At 40.8% G+C, this 19,328-nt stretch overlaps 1 protein-coding gene across 1 annotated transcript; it reads right to left on the reverse strand.

Annotated features, from left to right (window-relative positions):
* Positions 1 to 1,082: 1,082 nt before the first annotated feature.
* LOC125360741 (cyclin-dependent kinase 4 inhibitor B-like) lies at positions 1,083 to 5,637 on the reverse strand. The gene is made up of 2 exons (XM_048358856.1): positions 5,217 to 5,637; positions 1,083 to 2,613 (listed from the first exon to the last, which is right to left on the reverse strand). The coding sequence occupies exons 1-2, from the start codon at positions 5,370 to 5,372 to the stop codon at positions 2,353 to 2,355; spliced, it is 417 nt and encodes a 138-aa protein (XP_048214813.1). The 5' UTR covers positions 5,373 to 5,637; the 3' UTR covers positions 1,083 to 2,352.
* Positions 5,638 to 19,328: the final 13,691 nt, after the last annotated feature.

Below are 19,328 nucleotides of genomic sequence, written 5' to 3' on the forward strand. Positions count from 1 at the left end.
CAGCGGTTGGGAAAATGAATAAGACCACTGCTTGCTTGCCATTGGTGAATTACAGCATGGAGAGAGTAAATTAGCCACACTTATAGGGCTTAATTCATCCTATCATAGAGAAACACGCAGAGTATCATAAAGGAAGGGTCTCAGTTCAGTTTCAGGATGAACAAAGGCATATTCAGAGTGGATTCATGTAGATTATGAGTGTGTATGAGGCTTTGAGTTTGATCTGTCTGAAAGTCATATGTGATACCTTCTGCCATGGAATGAAGGAGTAAGAAATAGTCTCTAGATGCGGCCTCTGCATGCATAGACTGGCTAGCCTTCAGTTCCACATGCCAAATAAAGTCCCATTGCCTATTTAAAAGCAAAACCCCACACGTTTTTGAGTCAGACAAACGTACTTTACACATCATGAAATAAATATCTCATGACACATTATTACATATTTCTCTGCCTTATTTTCCTTATTGAGAAAGCCATTTCTATCTCTTGGGTTTAGTTGTTAAGTGAACAAATATATTTGAAAGCCTGGGATGGTATGCATTGTGTGTCAATAAACACTTCTGTCTTCCCTAATGAGATAGGGTATGGTTACAGGTACTGACCTTTGCCAGTGATATGTTATTTGGGAGAATAAGGAATTGATAGAGAAGTAAAGATTTGTACATTTAGCATAATGCAACCCTCCTCTGAAAGTCTTTATTCTCAAATTATTTTTTCTCTTCCTTCTTTTAACTGTGTATTTGGTAGACTTGACACTTAGAAGAATAATGTATACATCTTATGTTTAACTTTCTTTGGTATATATAAGTAGGTTTTAGAAATTGTTGGAATCCCTTATATACAAAGGGCAAATGATGTAAATCTTATTGAACCTTTAACATTTCAGAAATGACAGGTTAAGTTCATGAAAATACATTTTAAGCCAAACCAAATCTTAGACACCAACCTATGCTGCTTAATCTTTATTAAAACAGTGATGTATCCATTGTTCCAATTCTATGAGGAACTAAACAACACTGAAAATTGACTTCCAAAACGGTATACTAGTAATTTGTTCAGACATCAGCCCACACGCCATCGTATTTTTAATGGTTTTATACTCATTTTGCCTTTTTAGCATCGTTTGGGAAATAGATCCAACATAATTTACTGGATAAATACACCCATTTTCTCAGCATTTGGGATATTTCCCCTGAAATACTCTATAAAGCTAACAGTGAGAAAAAATTAACCAGGAAATAAATGGGTTTAGTATGAAACTGCTCTAGTTATTGGATGGAAGAAAAATGGTATTGGTTTGCCACATGCCGTAGTCCTATTAAAGATCTGTAGTTGATCTGAACATAGTGATGCATGCCTGGAAGGCTGAGGCAGGAAGGTGGAGGGAGTGAGGCTAGACTACATAGGGAGGCCTTGTTTTCCTTTGTTTAAAACAACAGCAAAATCTTTCTGCTTGACCTCTTTACCAAGGACGACGAGTTAGTCTCCTCTCCGCGTCCAATATATTGTCAGAAAAGAACAATTCAAAAGTGCAAACTATCACTAAAATCTTCTCAAACGGCAATTCATAGGGGGATGTGTGTTCTATCTCATACAGATGAAGCACATCCTTGGAATGACTGCTCCAACCTTGTTTGCACAGTGCCCTCTTTGGCTGCAATTCAATCAAGACTTAACTGAGAGACAGCCAGCACCCATTGAGAGGGCACCAAGGCAGATTTGCTGTGGGCCCCATGTCTTCTCCACTCTCTCTGCTAACTGTGGGAGCTGAGCAGGAGTCCTCTGGGCTTCCGGAGTGTGATTTTGCAATAAACTGTCCTGTACTGCCTAGTTGGCAGACCTCACCGTGCCCACCTCACTCTCCCTCCCCCAAGTCTGGTCTGGTGCGAGTTTTCCCTCCAGCATCCAGGGATTGCCACCTTCATCCGGAGTTCTTGGGGACGAAGTTGCCCACTGTCAGCACCCCAGTCTTAACCCCTGCATCCCCAACACGCACCGCAGCATCAGCTCTGAGAGTGTCGGGGCCGTCACTCGTGCTTTCCATGCCTCACAAAGTTCAGAGACGTGCAGGACACCGGAACACCACACAACCCGAAATCTCGAGATCCAGTTCTGCCCCACCTTTCTTTCTGCCTCCCAGGCTTCTCCCTAAGCGTGTAGGGACCTATGCGGGCTCGGCTCCGCCTTGCTCTGGGAGGTTGAGTTGCTGGGGAGGCTGGCAAAGCTCAGGGCAGCTTAGCGCATTAGCGTTCGGGCAGCCTTCTTTGAACTGGGTCTGAGGGAAACGGGGGTTCTGGGGAAGAAAAAGAGTCCCCGTGGGGCGGCGGGGGGGGGGGCGGGGGGCTCTTGTCATCAATCCCCCGCGGCCGCGCGCAGGTACAGAGCCACATCCCGGTGGCCCCGCTCCTCAGCCAGGTCCACGGGCAGGCGGCCCCACGCATCGCGCACGTCCAGCCGGGCCCCGGCCCGGTGCAGGGTCACCAGCGTGTCCAGGAAGCCCTCCCGGGCCGCGTCGTGCACGGGTCGGGTGAGCGTGGCAGGGTCCGCGCAGTTGGCCTCCGCGCCGTGGAGCAGCAGCAGCTCTGCCACACGGGTGTTGCCCATCATCATTACCTGCGGGACACGGGAGACTGGTCAAGGCGGGCTCGGGTCAGAAGGAGCAGAGCCATTTTACAGAAACATAGTGCAGACGCTCAAGGAAGGCTCAGGTGTCTGTTTCCCCTTCCTTGGCTTACATCTCCCACCACATTCGACTCTTCACTGAACTCACAGAATTCCGGGTTAGTCTCTAAATGTGAAAGGTAGAGGGCTTTGTCATTGTGGAATCTGCTTATTTGAATTGGAACATGGTATTTATTTTTTTTAATTATCTACGAGCAGAGTTAAGTTTAAATAGCTTTTAAAGTCTTAAGTTATTTCCCATTCTTTAATCACCCTCCCCCACATTAATTAAGGTCTACCAATATTTATTAAGTTGTAAACAAAAGATGTTGTAATGCTTTAAGAGAGAAAATAAACAACTACTTAAAAAAAGACTTACTTTTGTTAGTTCTCATAGTTAATTCCCTGTGGAAGGGGTTTCCTTTTTATTGTCATATAAATCTGTTCATAAACAGTGTAGTCTAATTTGAACCATGACTGGAGATTAGAAAAAAAATACTAAGATACATCTCACATCTTATAAATTAGGAAAACCAATGACTTGTAAATACATGGTTCACCATGTTAACCTTTTAAGGTTATAGATACAGGCTAAAATTAAAGTGTTATGTATGTAGTGCAGTATATAATGTCACAATACTAAAAATGTACAGGATTCTGTAATCACTAGGATTTCATGATGTGAACTAGTAAATACTTTGTTATTTGGAAAGAGCTTGACTGTTAGCAGTCAAACCCAAACAACATGTAACTTCGAGAAAATGGAGGAAAACTCCCACAGCAGCTATTTATGTATGTGTACATTATGCAGGCACTGCTTTCAACACTACTTTGAAAATCAAATGTCCAAAACAGTTAATTATTTTTGCAGGTTTATGTACTTTGGAATGTACCATGTAATTGAAAGCCAGTATACATCCAGGTTTTTTGTTTGTTTTGTTTCATGACTATTAGAAGCATTCATTTCCTCCCTTAAAAAATGTAACTATAAGATATCATTTTTGCTACTGATGCAAAAGCGATTTTACATATAGAGAAGAGAAAAGTAGTCCTTAGTAGCTCAGAAAATAGTGAATCATAATTGTAAATAAAATCTTTTATATTTAGTATAATTTAAGTCTTTAATACAATGTTATTTTGACTACTTGAAAACATTCCTTATTTGTTATAACATTTGCATGTAACTAAGAATTCAATGAATGAACACTTACTTTCTTTAAAAATCTACACCCTTAACAAGATCCCTTAATATTATCTAGTTCTGAGAAGTGAGATGTGAATATCAAATGCAACCGTAACAGCCAACTTTAACGTGCAAAATAATTGTGTTAGATATTAAGGAATTAAATGATCAGTATTAAAATCCTGATTACTACTCAGGATTGGTAGGTAAACACTGAATAAATGTATCCTAACATTAGGAAGACATGAAAACCCACTGCTATTCAAAACGATCTAATAGTCTTTGTAGAAATGCTTTGTAATCTCCAAGCACTGAATCTCACCAATTAAACAGTAACTCTAGAAGCATATCTATACTGGAGAAGCTGCCAACATAAAAAAAATAAAATAAAAGGAATTCAGTATTGTGGTCGGGGCATCCTGCCTTCATTCCTTTGAATCTAACTCGCCTCTATGAGGAAAAATTTCAAAAGATTCAAGGAACACCTTAAAGTTTCGCGTAGAATTTTCTCGCCTATTATGATTTCTGTAGAACCCTTGAATTTAATCCTCGCTGTGTAACTTGTAATTTGCTCTCTTTGTGGTGGAATGTAGGCAGACAAAACAGCTCCCCAACTGACCTTTCCTTTTCCCATTTCCTCATCAATTTCCAACTTGTACCTCTGATGTTGAGCTTGCAGAACAAATAGTGATATATTTTTCTACCATTAAAAAGAAAATAAAAAGGCGGAGGGTTGAAAATGTAGCTCGGTGATAAGGGACTTGACTAGCATGCAAGTGACCCTGGCTTCTATTACACGTAGCACTGGAGAAAAAGGAGAGGGAAAGAGGGAAAGAGAAACGAAGGGGAGGGAGGGGAGCAGTGTGGAGAGAAAGAGAGGTGAGAGGAGGGAGAGAAGAAGAAGGAAAGAGGAGAGAGGTAGATGAGAGGGAGTGGAGGAGGGCGAGAGGAGGGGAGAGGAAGAGGAAAAGGTGGGGGGGAGGAGAGGGGAGAGTGCCTGGAGAAGGGAGAGAGAAAGATATGAGAGACAGACAGTGGGAGAGGAAGGGAGGGGAGAGCCAGGAAAGAGGGAGAAGTGGGTGGGGGGAGAGAGGGAGAGGGAGAGAGAGGGAGAGAGAGAGGGAGACACACACACACAGAAACAGAGAGAGAAACAGAGAGACGGGGAGGCAAGCTGGAGCAATGGTTTTCTTCAACCCCAACGTGAAGCTTTTTGCCTGGTCAGTCTGCCTGGCGTCGGGCTCCGCACGTCCAGCCAGGACTGGACGCGGCCGTGCAGGGCTGGGTGGGCCCGGGAGACCAGGGTCCCGGCCCGGAGCCTCCCGGGCGCAGCACGGCGGCGCGCCCCCTGCCGGCGAGGCCCGGCCTCTACCTGGATCGGGCGCCTCCCGTAGCAGTTGACTCGGTTGGGGTCGGCGCCGGCTTCCAGGAGCTGCCGCACCTTCTCCACCTGTCCCCGCGCCGCGGCGCCCGCCAGTCCCGCATCACAGCTGCCGCCACCGAGTACGCCCTTGTCCTCCTCTCGCATCCCGCAGCCTTCGGACAGTCAGCGCTGCCCGTGAGTTCAGCGAATCTCCACCGTCCTTCCCCTGTTCACACACCGCCCAGGCGCACCCTCCCCGCCGGGCGAGAGCCGGGGTCAGCTTCGATTCCCTCTCGCCGTCCGGCTGCGGCTGGGCAACCACGCGGGGCGAAGGCTGACTGGACCCCAGTTAGGTCCGGGCTTCTCCTAGTGTCCGGGACCCAGCGGGCGCTCGCGACTCGCTGCTGGGAACAAGCGCCTCGCGCCGCCGCGCCGCGCACCCGCAGAGTGGGAAGCCTGTGAGGAAGGACAGGGTTCCAGCTGGGCGGCCAGGTCCGCTCTCCCCGCCCCCTTAGGCTCCGCCCTCTTCCCGCCGCCCGCCGAGACCGAGTCTCAGGGACTGGAGGGCGGGGAGAAAGCCAGGCCGCAGCCTGTGACGTCACGGCGACGAGGTGGAGGTGGAGTTTGGAGCCGGGAGAACTGCGCCCGGAACGCTCTGGGGCGCATGCGCCTGAGGCGCTGTATTATTATTATTATTATTTTTTTTGGCCAGGCTACCGGCTGTCGGTTTGCTAAAGGCTAACTTTTTTTTTCTTTTTCTAAATGTTGACATACTGCTCCCAGCAGGCGGAGCAGAGTATTTCTAAGCCCTAGAACAGCCAGTTTCACAAGTGGCTGAGAGAATGCTTTGGGAAAAAACAAAACAAAAACCCTGCTGCTTTCTTAAGACGTCTGAAGGTGACCCCCCTGCACCTATCATTTGGGGTAAACCCATCTTCAGGCAGTACTTGAACTTAACAAGTTTCACTTACTTTAACAATCTAAGCAATTTTCTTTCAGATGTGTCTTTCTGTTTGAATTAGTCAATCAGAAAAATAGAGAAAAATCCCGAGAATCCTGTTTAACATGTGCACTTTATTTTTTAAAAAGTGATTCTTGGGCTGGGGATATAGCCTAGTGGCAAGAGTGCCTGCCTCGGATACACGAGGCCCTAGATTCGATTCCCCAGCACCACATATACAGAAAAACGGCCAGAAGCGGCGCTGTGGCTCAAGTGGCAGAGTGCTAGCCTTGAGCGGGAAGAAGCCAGGGATGGTGTTCAGGCCCTGAGTCCAAGGCCCAGGACTGGCCAAAAAAAAAAAAAAAAAAGTGATTCTTCTCTTCGAATTATGGATGCAATCCTAAAATAAAGGGGCAAGTTGAGATACATGCGCGCGCGCGCGCGCGCGCACACACACACACACACATTTTAAGACTCAGATGGGGGGGGGGGCGGGGAAGAGGCATCTGTACTTCCTGCCATTTAGGAGGATGAGGCAAGGAGGATTACTTGAATCCAAGAGCTCAAGGTCAGACTGGGCAGCTTTCACTCAAGAGCTCTTCTAAAAAAACCAAACCAAAAATAAAAGGTCTAAGATCACAGTTCCATGATATTTATACAGTATATCTTTGCCCTCTTACCTCTTTGAACCCACCTCAGCAACTATTTAACTTTTATTTATCAAAAGTAATAAAGGACACTTACACAGTAATAATAAAACATTAAAAAACATGGGTGTGGTTCTGGGCCTGTTATTAAACAGGCCTGTCATTAAGTCCTCTTCTGAAGATCAAGTACTTCTTCCCCTCCTAATCTTTGTAGATGAGGTTGAACTAATATATTTATTACTTTAAAGGTTTAAAATATTACAACTGATGGTATGTTAAGTTATGAAGAGAACTATGTATTGTGTAAATGTTACTTAAAGACTGATTAGAAATTATATGAGTGGATTTCTTCTAATACTGAGCAATGCTTACTTACAACTTAAGTTCAGAGTGCTGAAGAAGATTGCACTTATTCAACGAAAAGCTGCAGAACACATTTCCTGTAGCTCAGGCTCCACCTGTAGAATCAACAACACTCTTTGATTTAAAGACAGTGGGGGATAGAAGTAAGTGGTTAGAAATGAAGACCTAATGACCTGTTACAATTTTTCTTTTTCCCATCTCACCCCACTTCTTAGTTTTCTGTTAATATCTCTACTTTTATTCACATTTAAATGTCCACATTAATTTGTATCAAGTACCACTTGTTAGTGGACATTTCATTCTTAGGCTTGGATAGAGAAACAGAAATCTATTTCTGGGTGAAAAGCATGGATACGCTGTTTATATTTTCTCTTGAGAACCAGTTTTGATGCACACTTTATTGGGTATTATAGGTGTGTGTATGCAGAATGGGAGGAGGAAGAAAGATAAGCAGTGGGAAGTCAGAGCCTTTGAAATGCATGCCATGGGTATTTTGCCAGTAACCTGAGGAGCTGAGGCACCAGACTGATATTTATGGATGTGGTGACAAATTGACTCAGTGAAGATTTTTTTTTTTACCAGAAAAGACTAGCTACTCTGAATTTAGTGTGCACTCTTAGTGTTTCTCTAATGGAGCTAGTAATTAGATTTAGTTCAACAGAACTTGGACATGTCCTGTATTCTTGGAGTCCACACAGGGTCCTAGCATTGTAAGAAAATCTTTGTAGTAGCATTCATAACTGATAGATCTTTACAAGCTAATATGATAACTATGCTGGGAAATATACTTAAAGGGTATTTGGGAATTAAGGAAGAGTGGAACTTAGTTTTGGGTGAAGGTGACATGATTGTTTTAGAGTAGGGGACTAATGAAAGAGAATATTTAAAAGATATAAAAGAAGCCACTTTCTTCCTGTGATCTCAATTTGGCCATAGATTGTTTTGTTTTGTTTGCTTTTTTTTTTTTGGAACTTATCAAAAAGGCCAGGAAAAGATAGTCTGTAACAATTTGTGAGCTACCTTCTGGTAAAGTAGACATGCCTATTAATAGTGTCAGGGGAAAAAAGATTTGGAATTGTTAAGGAATTGTTTTTCTTTTTGGGAAAAGTACAAAAAAAGATAGGACAGGAAAAGAGACAATGAGAAGAATGAGACTTTTCCATGAGGCAGGCATGTGAGCTTTGCTGAGCAAGTTGGCTGAGAAGAATTTGGGGTAGGGGCATGGGCGGTTGCTAGCACCACGGACAGCGCCAGTATGCCCTCCGTCTCCGGGTGGTCCTAACCTGCTCCCCAAATGAAAATTCTTGAAGCCTCAAACGTGATCTTCCAGTGCATTTTATCCTCTGAAATCAAAAGGGCAACACATGGAAGATCAGTGAACTTTTTCCCCCCTCTTAAGACCAAACTGCTTATCTTGGTTTTGAAGTATTATTGGCTTGTCTAATATTCTTTCTATAAAGAATAGTTAACATTCTCTGCATTTATAAGAAGGAGGGGGGAGGGGACCCACCACACTTACCGTGCACTCTATTCCAAGTAGATTACAAGAATTGTTTCATTTAATCCCCGTAAAACTCATATAGCTTGTATTGGTATCTCAATTTTACATAAAATGAAGGATTAGAGAAATTAAGTTAATTGTTGGAGATGAGGCTTAACCTGTGTTCCTTCAGATCTTCTGTCCTTTACATTAAGTAATGTGTCATCCAAGTCATGATAGGTTAAACTGGAAAGGAAGCAACAGAGTGACTTATAATTATTTTTTTTACACTGTGTTTTCCCCAGGTGGCTCACCACCCAGCACACCCTTAGTAGACTTCAAAGAGGGCATTTCACACACATTACAATAGTACACTTGTCTCGAACAGTGGAGTGAGATAATGAAATATTTTACCTCTCTCTGGAGCCCAGCTGTCTCTAGGATGAAATACAACCTGTGGTTAATGCTTCAAACACATTTAAGGGATAAAGTGGATGAGAACACTTGGAATTGTAACAGCCATATCTTTTAAAAGGATGGAAAATTTGAAAGTGAGAAGGGGAAGGCAGGTTTGGAATTTTGGAGATAAATTGAAGGGAATGAATAGAATCAGCTCTAATACAGATCTCTAGTGACAAAGCTTACATTCTAATTGGTGAGACTAGATATGAATTCACCATAAAGATATGAAGATTATTTAAATGGACAAGAGAAATAGCAGCATAACCATGTCCGCATTAATATGTTCTTTTCAAGTAGTTGGACCTAACAATGTTTCCTAGTTAGACAGAAGAAAATTTAGAATAACTTTTGGATTTTTCCCAACTTATAATTGACCCATCTTGTCTTTAGGAGGTTTAATTATTTCATTTATCACTTGGTAATTATTGTTTCAACACCCACAGTATCATGTGCCCACTATCATCTTTCTTTCTCTCCAATTTTCCCCTCCCTCCCTCCCTCCTTCCCTGAAGTATGCCCCCAGCCCTTTTGTTTTTGAGCGTCTACTAAATAGTACATATTATATGCTAGGTTTAGTTGATTAGAAAATCAGGATTTTAATTCTGAAACAAGGCAAGTGACATGAAAGAAAAGTCCTGATATTATGTGAATGTGTAATGAGGAAGCTGATAATTTGTTGCTTGAGGAAATAAAGAGATATTTGAATTGAGTCCTGCAGCATTAGGAAAGAGAACTAATTAAGGTAGAGAGGCAGTAGTTACAAGGGAGAACATTCAAGGCAGAAATAATTGAATGTGGTAAGCCCTGAGAAGGGAGGAGGATTGGACATCTTGAAGATATTGTGTGGAGGAATCGGGATGTGAAGAGGTATGTATATTCCTAATTTAGGTTAAACCACATTATAACATATTTTGCAATGCAAGTTTCAAGCAGAAATTTGAGAGTAGATTAGTTTATATCTCCAAGAAAGAACAGTGGAAACAATGATGCAGCCCTAATAACTGATTAAAACCCCTTTCTAGCATAAATAGATAATATATCTTGATGCCAGTTCTTCTCTCTCTTTAAGGTTGCTTAATCATTCTGAAAATAGTTTTCATATTTGTTTACATGGCTTGCACTTTTTGTTTGAAAAGTTTTAATTTCAGGCTTTTCTTGAAGTACTTATATATGAAGACTAGTTACCAAGAAATAAATGCAATTCAAATTCAAATGCCTAAGAGTTTACTGGAAGAAAATTTACAGGACTAAACAAAAATCCTCAAGAAAAAGATGTCAAGAGGCCTGGGAATATGGCTTAGTGGTAGAGTACTTGCCTTGCATACATGAAGAGCTGGGTTTGATTCCTCAGCACCACATATATAGAAACAGCTATAAGTGGTGCTGTGGCTCAAGTGGTAGAGTGCTAGCCTTGAGCAAAAGAAGCCAGGGACAGTGCTCAGGCCCCAAGTTCAAGCTCCAGGACTGGCAAAAAGGAAAAAGCAACAATGTCAGGAGAAGGCATTCACCACATGATATTACAGATAAGCGTTTCTTCCAAAGTTTCTCAGGGTTGGGGGTATAGGTCAATGGGCTCACTTACTTATTATGTACAAGACATTGGGTTCAAACCTCAGCACTACAGAGGAATAAAATAAAAAGTCTTTTTCCATTTTCATTTTACCACATAAACAACAAGCAAAATAATATTATTAGAAAATACCTAAAATTGTGACTTTTTGTTTGTTTTGTTTTATTGAGCTAGGGTCTTACTACATAGCCTAGGTTGGCCTTGAACTAATCATCACTCTGCTTTTGTCTCTTGAGTGCTAGGAATGCAAGTGTGTACGACCATGTCTGGCGAAATAATGCCTTTTTTGATATGAGAAATATTTTTGTAGCTGCCCTATTACTAGGTATGTGTTAATTTATTCACTTTATCCAAGAACTAATCAACAAATATTTATTGTGTTTCTTATGTTACAGGTACTCTTCTAGGTCTCAGAGTATATTAATGATACAAAATTTTGTGATCATGAGCCTCATTTTAGCACTTTATGTTGTAAAGCTAATCACATTACAGAAATGTAAAATTAAGCTTAAATAATTGAGCATGTTTTCTGTTTTAAACTACTTCATAAGACAGTCAAAGATTGGTTTGAAAGAAATTATTATTCATATAATATTAAGACATTTAAGGGGTTGGAGGTGTGGCTCAGTTGGTAGAGCACTACTCAGTGAGTGAAAGTATCAAGTACTGAGTTCAAGTTCTGATCTCAGAAAAAAAGACATATAAAATATTTTTGTTACATAAGTAAAATGTAAATTCCTATGATCTCAATACTCATAAACTGATTGCAGAGTGATTATTCATTTAAGAAAACCTCATAGAATTAAAAAAGACAAACAAGCAGAATTTGATAGATTTTAATTTTTAATTTGCCTACTAGATGAATAGTTAAAATTCAATAGTGAAAAGCTAGATATGGCAATAAACCAAAATAAGTTGAAGTGACAGTTTCAAAACAGTATCATGAGTAGAAATTCAGTATCATTATGATGGCAATTCTAGAATTTTAATTTTGACACCCTAGTGTCAAAACCTTTGATGTAGTTATAAACCTTAGCAATGTTGAAGTGAAAGTTTCAAAATAAATTAAAATCAAGAGCTAACCAAAATATGACATGAGATAATTTTAGAACTGTTCATTTGCCACTGTAGTTTCAATGTAGTACTTGAAATTTAACAGTTAAGAAGTGTTCATGAAATCCTGGGTTTATGAACATCATATTGATTTTTGTGCATCGTTTGTGAAATAATTTGTAATCACATGTAGAATTACTTAAGCAATCTTTACATGATAAGCTTTTGTCCATTAACAGTAATCTACTCATTCCTGGTAAATGATACAAAACAGTTATTAAAGTATGATAATGATTAGTATAAATAACAATCTCACAATGTATCTATGAACTTCTTACAGATTGTCTGATTATGGTATAATAAAATTTAATGTTGCCACACTATTGTCTAGGTGGCTTAACATGGAAAAAAAATCTGAAAATAAAAAAGAAAGATGGCATAATTTAAATTATACTAAATAATCCAAAGGAAGGGTGGAACAATGCCAGGTAATACAGGGTAGATCCTAAGGTAAGAAAATCACTATAATTTGACATCTCCCTTCCCCCAGGAGTGACAAAGCCATTAATAGACTGTGGTTGGAAATAGATTAGTCTCATGATTTCACTACAAATTTGTTTATTAATTTAAAAGTGAAAGTGGTAAAAATGGAGTAGAGATGAAAGATTATTGATAAACCAAAAAAAAAAAAAAAAGGACCCTGACCATATACAATTGGAAGCTTATCCATAAGAGATGCTTGATGAATTAATTTGAATCTAATCACAGACAAGTTGGTCTGACAAATTTATAGTTTTGTTTATGTTTTTTTGTTTTTTTTTTTGTCCAGTCGTGGGCCTTGGACTCGGGGCCTGAGTACTGTCCCTGGCTTCTTTTTGCTCAAGGCTAACACTCTGCCACTTGAGCCACAGCGCCACTTCTGGCCATTTTCTGTATATGTGGTGCTGGGGAATTGAACCCAGGGCTTCATGTACATGAGACAAGCACTCTTGCCACTAGGCCATATCCCCAGCCCAAATTTATAGTTTTGGATGTTTAGAAGTATTGTTGGTCAGGACACTTCAAAGGATTTTAGATTTTAGAGAATACTGGTCCTCATACTATGATGGTTCCTCTAATTTGTGGTAGTCAGGGTAGTAGTATTCACCTTGGAGACTCACCTATTATTGCCTGAACTCTGGAGAATGGTTATCTTCCAGGGCTGAGGAAGAGGAAGAGAAGAGCAATGGGAAAAAGTCTCTTTTAAATTTAATTTGTTCATTTTCAGAAAACATTTTAATGACATGTATTCTAAATATTTACATGTGTGTGTGTGCATGTGTGTTGTGCTTGCCAACCCCAGGGCTTTTACTCAGGGCATGGGCACCATCTCTGAGCTCTGCACCTCCTCCTCCTCCTCCTCCTCCTCCTCCTCCCCCACTTGAGCCATATCTCCACTTCTGTTTTTTTGGGGGCAGTAGTTTATTGGAGGTAAAGGTTTCATGGGCCCTGGCTGTCTGTGAACTGGGAACCTCTGATCTCAGCCTCCTGAGTAGCTAGGATTACAAGTGTGAGCCATAATGCCCAGCCAAATATTTACTTTTAATGTTCTATTTTATTGTATTTACTCTACCTTGTATTTGTAATCACCTAGGGCTGAGTACTGTAATATTATACACACAATTCAAATTAGTTAAAATTATTCTGTTGCAAAATGGACAGTAGATGATTTTATCTCTATTGCTTCCCTCCCTCCTTCTCTCAATCCCACCTTCCATCCTCGTCTTCCTTCCTTCTCTTCTTCCTATACTGGTGACTGAATTCAGGGCCTCCCACAGGAGCCTTCTATACTTGAGTTATGCATATGTGTAATACTTTTATATTATTATTATTACAATTATTATTTGGTACTGGGACTTGAACTCAGAACCTTGTGTTTGCTAGGCAAGCACTCTTATTGCTGAGCCATATCCTCCAGGCCCACAGACAACCATATCCAGCTTCCCTTTATAAAGGTGGAGTCTCCTAGACTTTGTTGCCTGGGCTAGACTGGAACCCCAACCCTCCCATTTTCAGCCCCCAAGTAACTAGGATCCCAGATGTGAGACACCAGCACCTGGTTTGTTTGTGTTTTGATTTTTTGAGATAAGGTTTCCCTAACTAGGCTGTCCTCAAAGTTATAACCACCCATCCTGTACGTCCAAAATAGCTGGGATTAAAGATGGATGCCACCATGCATAGCTGAAAGTAATATTTTCATTATAGAATTATATGATCCTTTGCAACCCTCTCAATTCAATTTCTATTGCTAATCTCTCTCTCTCTACACACACACACACATACACACACACACACACACACACGTCATTTGCAGGGCTTGAACTAAGGGCCTGGGCACTGTCTCTGAGCTCTTTTGTTCAAGGCTAGTGCTCTGTCACTTTGAGCCACAGCACCACTACCAGTTTTCTAGTGGTTAATTGGAGATGAGAATCCCAAGGACTTTCCTGCCTGGGCTGGGTTTGAACCTCAATTCTCTTATTTCAGTCTCCTGGGCAGCTAAGGATTTCAGGTGTGACCCACCAGCACCTGGCTTAAAAAATATATAAGTCTAGATTCAATTTCTAGATTCAAAGATATAAACTCCAAGTTCTTTTTAGAGAGGAATTAAGCACATATCACTGAGAATATTTAGTTTCAACTAGAACTCACGTTTCAAACAGACAAAGTAAAAGGGAGTTTATTTATTTTTAAAGAAGAGCCTTTGCACCTTTGCAATTAAACAGCTGACTCATTGTTTGGAGCCCATGGGTAAAGCACTTCTTTGCTGGTAGAATTGCCCTTGGTAGGGAGGTCATACAGGGGAAGGAATGAGAAATGTAGTCACATTACTGACTTGGAGGAACTCTAGAAAGTATCTCATCTTCTTTCATCCTGTTCCTGTGCCCATGGGGGAGGGAGGTGGAAGAATTGGAGCAAGGAAGCTATTGTTTCTCTTAAGTTTGCACATCATGCTTGGCCATTTGGCAATAACTGACTTTTTTTTTAACCTTGTTTGTAAAGGCCTGGAGTTGATATGTTTTCCCACGTTCCATTGGGAATTGAAAAAAGTGCTGCCGTGCCACAATGCAGAAGTGTGGAAAAAGATGAGGGTAGGCATGGTGAAGGGAAGTTAGTAGTGTGTGTGTGTGTATGTGTGCGTGCGTGTGTTGGTCCTAGGGTTTGAACTCAGGGTATGAACACTGTCCCTGAGCTGTTTTGGTCATGGTTAGCACTCTACCACTTGAGCCACAGTGTCACTTCTGGCTTTTTTTTTTTTTTTTTTGGTAGTTAATGGACTCACACACTTTCCTGCTTGGTCTGGCTTTGAGCTGCTGTCCTCAGATCTCAGCCTTGTAAGTAGCTAGAATTACAGGTGTGAGACTATGGCATCCTCCAGAAATTAGTCCTTTCAAACTTCATTGGCAGCGTAGAATTTACACAGGGTTTGAAATTAAATTTAAGTTGAATTAAAGTTTTATTTAAGTTTTAACTCGAAATTTAAGTTTTAGCTCTTCTACTTATTAGCTGAGTGATTTCAGTCAAGTAACTAAACCTGACTCAGTTTCTTCATTATAAGATGCAATACAATCTTCTTTTGTGTAAATATTAATTGAAAAATATATCTCTCTATTATCTATGTACACATACACATTTTAGCATAGGACAAATGCCTGTTAACACAAATTATTACTGATGCATTCTAGGGAAGAAAAGTACATCAGAAAACAAATTATATAAATGTTTTTGTTAATAATAGGGTGGATGTTTTGATTTAAATATTTATGACTGGATTTCCAAATAGTCATGTTTTTATCAAGTGTACTTAGATTTGTTCTTCTGGTAGCAAACATATATCTACTTACTTCCTTAGATAATTATAATGTAGAATAAATTAATGAATGGGAGCCAACATTTGTGAAACATTTTAGACTTTATAAAACCATTGTATATCCCATTATCAAACCACTTACTGGTTTCTTAATATTTTTCTTCAAATGGAGTCGTTTCTTTAAAGCCTCCTTGGACATTTTTATCAATGAAATCATGGGTTTACTGTGCAAGTTGTCTAAAACAAACCTTTAAAAAATTGCTGTTTTGAAGCTGAATGTGATGGCACATGTTTGTAATCCTAGCTCTAGGGAAGCTGAGGGAAGGAGGACAGAGACCCATGTACCACTCACAATCATCTCGAGTACCTCCAAGTATCTCCCGGGAGCTGTTAATGTGCTTCAGAAACCCTGATGTGCATTGTACTTCCCAGTCCTCATAAGGGTTATATAAGATAAACAAGGAGGCACAATATCTCATTTCAAAGATATGAGGAAATCAGCTTCACAAATAAAGCCTCATAGTCATACTTAGACAGTAGTGGGTCCTGATACTGTGCTTTTTTTTTCTTCTAACTACTCAAGCATCTACTATAGCATCAGCTTCTGTAAGCAATGCAAATTTAGAACTAAAGCTAGATATTTAGACCTGGATATTTTGGACTTTTGTGGTCATTCAGAGATAGATCAGACATAAGTTAGCAAAGACATTGAGAATATATCACCAAGTTATGGTGGTACTGCTGATTATCTGAGCCTCCTAGCACTTTGAATTGCTTTATTTTTTTTTCTTTATTGAGATTAAGTAACTACATAAATTTCACAGTACACATTTTAACCTTTGCAACGATAAGCATCATCATTCTAATTAATCTACAAAGCTTATGAACTCTACCAACATTAACAATAAAACCATTTCTTCCAGATGGTGTAATATGCACATTTCTTAGTATCATCTGTTCCCACTTTCTCTCTCATTCTGTCCCTCCCACCACTGCCCTTGAGTTGCTACGTTCACATTCAGCAATGTCAAGTGCAGCTGATGGGCCCTTCTGCTGTATTTTTTCACCTGCTTTCCACTCATTCTGTGCCCTTCTCCCAGCTTCTCTCAGATGTGCATGTGAATACATTATATGTAAGGTAAAGAGTATGAAATCATCTAAAAATGATAAGACAAATTTAGAAGAGGTCCTTTGTTTTCTTTTCAGCCTGTCTATTATTTTATGCAAATGTGACGAATTGCTTGGGTCTTGCTATTTGGTGCTTTTCTCCCAAGACTGTCCTCTTTTGGTCTCACTGTATATTGGCATGTTGAGTACTATTTATTTCGTCATATCTTGTTGCATTTTAAATCTAACATCTGCATATCAGGGAGACCATCCATCCCTCACTTTGTTTTATTTTATTGTTGTTGGGGTTGTCAGGCTTGAACTCGGGGCCTGGGCTCTGACCCTGAGCTATTTTGTTCAAGGCGAGCCCTCTAAAACTTGAGCCACAGTGTCACTTCTGGTTTCCTGGGAGTTAATGGAGAAAAGAGTGTCATGGACTTTCCTGCCTGGGCTGGCTGTGGAGTGCCATCCTCAGATCTCAGCCTCCTGAGTAGCTAGGATTACAGGCAAGAACTACCAGTGCCCAGCTTAATCGCTCACGTCTACAGATGGATTATGCAACCTTGAAATGTCAATTCTCCAACAAGTTTGCAAAAGATTATGATTTCTGTCTTGTAAGGAGACAGTTTTGCTGACTTAGATGAAATAATCTGCCAGAGAAGAGAGGCTTATGCATCAAAGACCCAAGGGCAGCCTTTGCCCAACAGCCAGCAGCAAAGGGAGGCCCTTAGTTCAACATCCCTTAAGGGATTGAGTGAATTCTGTTAGCCATATTGAGTATTCACTCCAAAGTCAAGGTCCAGCCTTGGTAGTCACTTTGACTGTGAGGGACCAGGAAGCAGTAGACCAGCTAAGGTATTCCTGGAATCCTTTAAACAATTTATAGGTATTTAAAGCTGTTAGTTTTCTGGAGGGTAAGTTTTATTATTAGGCACTATATAGCACAAGCCCACAAAGTAATTCCCAATGAAGTCAATAGTGCAGTTATGAGCTTGAAACAGTTCTTTTATATCTAACACTGGACCTTGTTTCTTTTTTGGGGGGGCGGGAAGGGAGCTTTATTAAGTAAACAAGTAGGCAAGCAGACAGAGAAAAAGCAGACAAACACATAGAAGGGCAGGGGCATTTCATTTTCAGAGCTTAATTTATGCCACAGGGGCTAGTCTTTCTAGTAGAGTGTGAGTGCTCTTGTAGGGAGATAGAGAAACACCTGGACATTGTTTCTTTTTCGCATTCCTTCTATGTTTGTGTGTGTGTGTGTGTGTGTGTGTGTGTGTGTGTGTGTGTGTGTGTGTGTGTGTGTGTCCTGGGGCTTGGACCTAAAAGATGGCATTGTCCCTGAGCTTCTTTTTCTCAAAGCTAGTACATTACCATTTCAGACACAGCAGTACTTCTGGCTTTTTCTGAGTAGGACTCTATGGTCTCCCTCATAGGGAATAATTAGCACAGGTTTAGGCTAGTCACAGCAGAGGATCACCAGAGCCCAATAGCTATACCCTTATGAATGCATAAGATGATGCTAAGTGAAATGAACTCCATGTTATGGAACTGACTGTTATATCATTGTTGTGATTACTTTCTACATGCCATGTGAAACCATAGCTTCTATTGTTGATGATACTCTTGTATCCCCTTCCTGTGATTGTACCTGCACTATCACTGTATCGTATCTGAGTACATTGGAAACTGTGTATACTGGTATTAGAACTAGGAAAGTGAAAGGGAATACCAAAATTGAGAGACACAGGATAAAAAGACAAACGACTACAAAAGCAATACTTGCAAAGCTGTTTGGTGTAACCAACTGAACAACTCATGGGGGGAGGGGGAAAGAGGAAGGGGGAGGGGGGAATGAGGGAGGAGGTAACAAACAGTACAAGAAATGTATCCAATGCCTAATGTATGAAACTGTAACCTCTCTGTACATCAGTTTGACAATAAAAAAAAAGTCTCAGACTTTCCTGCCTAGGTTGGCTTTGAACCTTGATTTTCAGATCTCAGCCTCCAGTGTACCCAGGATTACAGTTGTAAGCCAACAGTGTGTGTTATCTTCTCCCTCCACTCCCCTCCTTCCTTAAAACAAACAACCCTACTTCTCTTTCTTTCTTAATTTTTTTTACTTTTATATAACAGAGAAGTTGGAAACTTAAAGGCAATAGCAACACATGAGAAGACTCCAACATTATTTTTGCTTTGTCTCTTTAATGTTCTGGCTAGGCACAAATGAGGAGGTGCTGAGCAAGGGCTTGGCTCTTGGGGTTACTGAATCATCCTGGAGTTACTTCATTACTGTCCATGCCAGTGGTTTATTGGTGTGTGTGTGTGTGTGTGTGTGTGTGTGTGTGTATGTGTGTGTGCACATGCATGCCCACTGACCCTGAGGGTTGAACTAATGGCCTGAGCGCTGTCCTTGAGCTTGCATGCTCAAGGCTAATGGTTTACCACTTGAGCTTCAGCTCAATTCTTGGTTTTCTGCTGACCTATTGGAGATAAGAGTCTCTCTGAGTCTTTGGCCTGGGCTGGTTTTGAACTGCAACCCTCAGGTCTCAGCCTCCTGAGCAACTAGGATTACAGACATGATCCACCTGTTCTCAGCGTTGCCCACGCATTTTGAGTTCTCATTTTCCTGTTTGTGGGTGTGTCTTTTTTTCT

The sequence above is a fragment of the Perognathus longimembris genome, chromosome 1, assembly GCF_023159225.1.
Source record: "Perognathus longimembris pacificus isolate PPM17 chromosome 1, ASM2315922v1, whole genome shotgun sequence".
NCBI classification, from domain to species: Eukaryota; Metazoa; Chordata; class Mammalia; order Rodentia; family Heteromyidae; genus Perognathus; species Perognathus longimembris.

What these genes read in the sequence shown, in the direction of transcription:
- LOC125360741 (XM_048358856.1), bottom strand. Translation starts at nt 5,372, where the DNA reads ATGCGAGAGGAGGACAAGGGCGTACTCGGTGGCGGCAGCTGTGATGCG. An exon ending in ACGGGAGGCGCCCGATCCAG is followed by an intron (nt 2,614 to 5,216) that starts GTAGAGGCCGGG and finishes CGTGTCCCGCAG; the next exon opens with GTAATGATGATGGGCAACAC.